The sequence below is a fragment of the Rattus norvegicus genome, chromosome 17, assembly GCF_036323735.1.
Source record: "Rattus norvegicus strain BN/NHsdMcwi chromosome 17, GRCr8, whole genome shotgun sequence".
Taxonomy (NCBI): domain Eukaryota; kingdom Metazoa; phylum Chordata; class Mammalia; order Rodentia; family Muridae; genus Rattus; species Rattus norvegicus.
Window position 1 is genome coordinate 90,659,556 of NC_086035.1, and position 5,577 is coordinate 90,665,132.

At 45.2% G+C, this 5,577-nt stretch overlaps 1 protein-coding gene across 1 annotated transcript; it reads right to left on the reverse strand.

The window, feature by feature from the left end:
• Positions 1-924: 924 nt before the first annotated feature.
• LOC134482638 (sperm motility kinase X-like) lies at positions 925-3,530 on the reverse strand. The gene is made up of 2 exons (XM_063276841.1): positions 1,799-3,530; positions 925-950 (listed from the first exon to the last, which is right to left on the reverse strand). Exons 1-2 carry the CDS (start codon positions 3,348-3,350, stop codon positions 925-927), a joined length of 1,578 nt encoding a protein of 525 aa, XP_063132911.1. The 5' UTR covers positions 3,351-3,530.
• Between the last annotated feature and the right edge of the window lie 2,047 nt (positions 3,531-5,577).

A 5,577-nucleotide genomic window follows, 5' to 3' on the forward strand; every position in this document is an offset into this window, starting at 1 on the left:
ATGATATGCTTTCCCACTCAAATTAGAGAGAAAAAGATTGTCTGTCCTAAGAGAATTTCGTGTAGCTCAGGGGATAAAGCACATGAGAAATATGTATGTGATCACAATGGTGGAGTACTATAGGGACATGCTGTTAAACTCAGCACATATCACTGCAGGATTACTATGCCAGGATCCTTGATGTCCTTTGAACAAATTAAGAGGGACATTGGGTCAGAGGGACCCTCCACGTCAGTCATATGGTATTCTGTACACCTCATGCTGTGGAAGATGTTGATACAGTCTAGTTAAAAAGAACACAGGAGATGATATCTTAACAAATGTAACAGTAGGAGGGACAGGGAAAGCTTCCCAGAAGCTCTCACAAAGGAATTGCAAGGCTGTTTAACTGGGCATAAAAAAGCAGTGTGCAAATTCTCAGGTTAATGGAAGCAGCCTGGGTAGATTTATCCAGTGGAATGCATACTCCAGTGGAGGCCGGAAGCTGTCATGAGCTAGGGCCACACCAATTTGCTGCTCCATCATTAAGTTATTCTTTTGACTCTGCTCATAACACCTGTCCCTCCTCCTTCGAGGAGGCTGTGACACAGGTAGGAATCCAGTTAGACATTTGAAAGTTGGCCTTGAGGGAGCAAACATAGAGAGGTGAGTAATTACAGGGCAGAACTGGTGAGAGAGAGGGCACAGCTGCCTTGGGAGTCACTCCACAGTATGGGTTTTGTAAGCTTTACCCTGAGTTGGGTGTGAGGACTTAAGCAATATAAACTGTGATATCATTTGCAGGGCAGTGGGGATGGGTGAGGGTCTGGTCAAAGTTTGACAGGAGAATTCCCTTCAGAGGAGACATAGAGGTCTCATATTCAACCTGGGAACCCATTTTAGCTCAGGTCTGATGGGCTGACTAGGGAGACTTTTCTGAGAAGTCTACTTCATGATGAAGACCATGTTCTCTGCAAGAAACAGGAAGCAAAGAACAGTACAGTCCCACAGAACATCTCTGATATTTACCTCTGCTAGAAGAGAGGGCAGAGGGCTACTGGTCCACTGACACTTTTAGGGCACTGTTCTACTTCATCCCTCCCTTCTGAGCAAGACACAGTGAAAAGGCAGGCCTTCCTGCCTGGGGCTTTACCTGGAGAGACCTTGCTGTGGTGTGGACAGCTCTTCCTCTGGAGAAGGGGCCTGCAAGCACACAGGCACCTGGACGTCTGGCCTGGCTCCTCTGAGACTGTATAATCTTCAGCCAGGCCAACCCCCACCCCTGGCTTAAAAGCCATGGAGCTGAGGCTGCTGTTCTTCAGGACTTGAAAAGAAAAAGACACAGAAAAGAGGCTCTTGGTGTCTGAAAAACAGAGAACTTCCTGTGCTTTCCATAAAGAGCCATAGCACCCCACTGGTTGTCTTAGGACTCTCTGCCCCATTTGGGAATGCCCCCACCTCCCTCTCGTCCTGCTTTAATCAGTGTCTCTGATTCCCCTTATGACTCACGAAGCATCAGATCACCCTTCAGGGGTTTCTATGAACTTAATCTTTCTGAAGTTACATTTTGTCAAGTTTCTGTGTGCCTCAAGGGCCATCATCATTTGTCACAAAGGACAGGAAGGAATATGGATGAAATGAATGAGGACATGCACCCACCTGGTCCTGTGGGTGACACAATGTTCTCCTCTCTTCCTGAAAGCCAAGTTATTGCAGGAGACTTGATTTTCCGATGGTGGTGGCAGACAGCAGCACAGGTTTCGAAGGCTTCTACTAATTGTCTTTTTAAACCCCTTCCAGTGGTGACGCCATCCCCGACGGGAAGCTGGGCAAGGAACTTGTGGCTGGCCACTAGTGACGGTATCTTCATGAACCATGGCCTCTTCCTTGATGAAGGTGTTTTTGTCCACGAGTGTCTCTCTCTGCCAGGTATCTCCAGAGCAGCGTGCAAGGCTTATCCCCTTAGGTCTCTGCAGTGATGCACAGAAATCATGTGGCGGTATGAAGGAGGACACATTCCTGTCTGCTGTAGTGGAATAGGTGTATTGAAGTCGAGGTGACTGGATATGTTCAGTTAGACTACAAGACAACACAGTCTTGGAGTCTGAGAATGTCTTCCTGATTTGCAGCCTGTTATCCTTGAATTCTTCAGCTATAGGACAGTCCAGGAGGTCGGGCTGGAGAGTGTTGGTCCTTGTTTGCTGGTAGCCCACATCATGCCTTCTGACAACCTTCCTGGAATTCTTCCTATCCTCCTTCTCCCTCATATTGGATGAATGTGATGACAAGGTGAAGGAGGAGAGAAGAGGTCCCTTTCTCTTAAGAAAACGAGGGAAGGAGTAAAGATCTTCTAGACCTGGCTCCACTTGGTGGTGTGTGCAGACTTTCCTGAGTGGCTTGTGCTGTTGAATCAAGTATGTTGCCAGCACCTCGTTGATATTTTGGTCTATCAGAGACTCAGTGCTTTTCTCAGGTGTATGCCTCATGACTCTCATGGCTTTGATGATGCTAGGGCTTGGTGTTCCTGTAAACGTCTGTATGGATGTCGGTGGTGAGTAGGCCTGGCTGTCTTTGATCATGGGGCGCATCATAATTTGCTGGATGCTGGGCCTCCTGCTGGGATTTATCATCAGCATTTCCACTATAACATTGAAAATATCGTTGGCAACATGAGGCGGAATGCTGAAATTGGCTGAACTGATTTGTCTCCTCACCTCTGCAAATGACTTGCCTAGGAAAGGCAAGTGCCCAGTCACCATGAAGAAGAGGAGGACACCTACACTCCATACGTCAAATGGGCGTCCCTCATATTCCTCAGCTTCAAAGAATTCTGGCGCACAGTATGGCAGCGTGCCACAGAAATCAATCAGCTTCTGCCCAGGATGTGTTTTAGCAGCTAGGCCAAAATCACAGAGCTTGGCATTCGACCTTCCGTCTATCAAAATGTTGTTGGCCTTTATGTCTCGGTGGACAATATTATTGTCATGGCAGAATTGTACTGCCTCTAATATCTGTCTAAACATTCTTCGGGCCTCCCACGATTTTAAATATCCACATTCCCGGATTCGGTCCAGTAGGTCTCCCTGAGAGGCATGCTCCATGACCAGGTGGGTGGCCTCTCTTGTCTGGACCACTTCGACCACCTTGATGATATGAGGATGGCCCAGGGACTTTAGAATGTCAACTTCCCTGCTCATCACTGAGGAGCACTTCTCGGTGTTCTTGAGAACTTTTATAGCTACACAGGTGAGGGTTGGGAGGTGGTAGGCCATTTTTACGACTGAAAATCGTCCCCTTCCCAGGGTTCTTATGATCTTATAGTCAGTGGTAAAGTTCTCGATAGAGTCCAGGCTCTCTCGGTCCTGCTCCATGATCAGGCCCTCCTTTATATGGCTAGAAGCAAACTTGCAATGAGAAATAAAACAGACATTTAAAATCAGGCCCCAGAATATGTTGATACGCTCAAATTCCTACATTAAAGAGATGAGGAAAAAAGGTCAGAAAAACATCAGACAATCTAGACATGTACTTTACATACTGGGAAGGGAAGGACAAGGACCTACTGCAAAGGAGCAGATGCAAAATATGACATAGAGGCGTTTGTCAGGAACCCACTCCAAACTGAGAGAATCCTAGACACTAAAAGCCACTAAATTGGAAAAGCTCACCATCCTCTCTCCTGATCTCAGCATTCTCTTTGAGTAGAGGCATCTAGAATATCAGCTTCAAGAGAAGGTGTAAAGAGAACAGATCCCCGAAAACCTATACTGTGCAGGATGGCGATCTGCGTCTGGAGTTCCCAAATTTGGCTACTCAGGCAGAGGACCTGTAGGTGGTTCTCAGAACACAGGTGCCCACAGCTACCCTAACTCCAGCTCCAGGGGTTACTACACCTCTCGACTCTAAGCACACCTATACAGCACACTCACAGGTGGTATACACCACTTAAAATAGTGATACAAGTCTTTCTATACAATTTTATTAGTATGAGCTGTCAGGTTAGCAACGGATTCAGATTTCGGGGAAGTGGAACTATAGACAGGTATAGAGAGATTTTATTTTCTTACACAACTGAGTTATGCTATGTGAATATGTTATTGTATCAATCCTAGGGATGGTGTGAGAGACTCACAACCACCTGTAACTCCAGACCGAGAAAACCTGACTCCCTCTTCTGACCTCCACAGAATGCATCTGGGATATGGTACTCAAGGCATATGTGGATGCAAATCTGTCATACATATGAAGTGAAAAAATAGAATACTCTAACATAGCATACATAATTTAATAAAATGTGAAATAGAAGATAATAAAAAACATAGAAATGTAAATGCATAACTCAAGCCAGCAAATACAGAAACCAAAGTCAAAAAGAGCAAGTTGAAGTGTCCAATTTGGAGAAACTTACTATGTCAGGGTCCAACAGCTCCTAAATGTCCAAGTCTAATTTCTGTTTCTTCAAACTCTAATTTCTTTCCAGCCAAGCAACAGCTTCTATACCTGTAAGGACAGAATGCAGCCTCAGTCAGAGCTGTAAGTAGACAGGTGTCTATCCATTGTCACAGGGTTCCTTGGGAGGTTAGAGCAAAGAGCAGCCAACACTGTGGCTAGGCACGGTCCATTGCTTCTCCTCTGCTTCTGTCTCCATGGACAGGAAGGCTAGTCTTGGTAATTGGAGCACTAGAGGGCAGGTTTGACTCAAGAGTCTGTCCCCAATGTTACCCAGTGACCCATTTCTTCCTACTTGTCCCCTGTCCAAGGACCATAATTAAACCCAAATTGCACCACCTAATGGGAACAATGTTCAAACACTTAACACTCCATCTTTAACAAGGACACTTTTGTCATTAATAATCAAACATAGAATCCTGAGAATGACAATGGACGCCAGAGCTTTGGCACTCCAGTTTTTTATGGATTCTGATATTCAATGGCAAGTTTATGGACATTGTCTTGCTTTTCACATGGACCCCAGACTTCGTAAGTTTGTAATAATTCATGTCCATAATCAATGTATTCTATTTACTTTTTAAACTCCGACAAGTGGTTGCTAAAGGATTGTAAGTCCTGACTACCTTGATTGTTGTGACAAAATGCTATTATTCATTGCACCCCTGGCCATGAGACTACCATTTGTGGGGCTGAGAGGAATATGACACCATTAATCCCATATTGCCTGCCCTCAGGCTTGAGACTTCTGACCAAAGCTCAAGATCTAGAAACAGTGAGCTGATATGTTCCAAATGATCAAGTAAACACCCGTAAGCCAGGAACCTATAAACAACTCATGTAGTAGATGCCGTGTTCTGGAACTCTGGGTCCTTCTGCTCTCAAACACAATGCCTTCTGTTTGACCTTCAAAACAACAGAAGTTGATTACTTGTGCATCAGGATGTTAGCAAGGCAAGGACAGGTACCCAACAAATTAATTATGTACCAATGCTGCTTTCTAATTCTAACTGGCCCTGTGTATGTATTCCCAGAGGGTCCAGAAAAAGTATGAGATCAGTGTATCTTTGGTAAAGGTGACATGTTGTGCCCTGTAGCAGTTTCCTGTGTATCCACATCTTACTGCTGTTGAATTGGGGTTGAAGGTTG

What these genes read in the sequence shown, in the direction of transcription:
- LOC134482638 (XM_063276841.1), bottom strand. Translation starts at nt 3,350, where the DNA reads ATGGAGCAGGACCGAGAGAGCCTGGACTCTATCGAGAACTTTACCACT. An exon ending in AGTTCCTTGCCCAGCTTCCC is followed by an intron (nt 951 to 1,798) that starts GTCGGGGATGGC and finishes TGTTTCTTGCAG; the next exon opens with AGAACATGGTCTTCATCATG.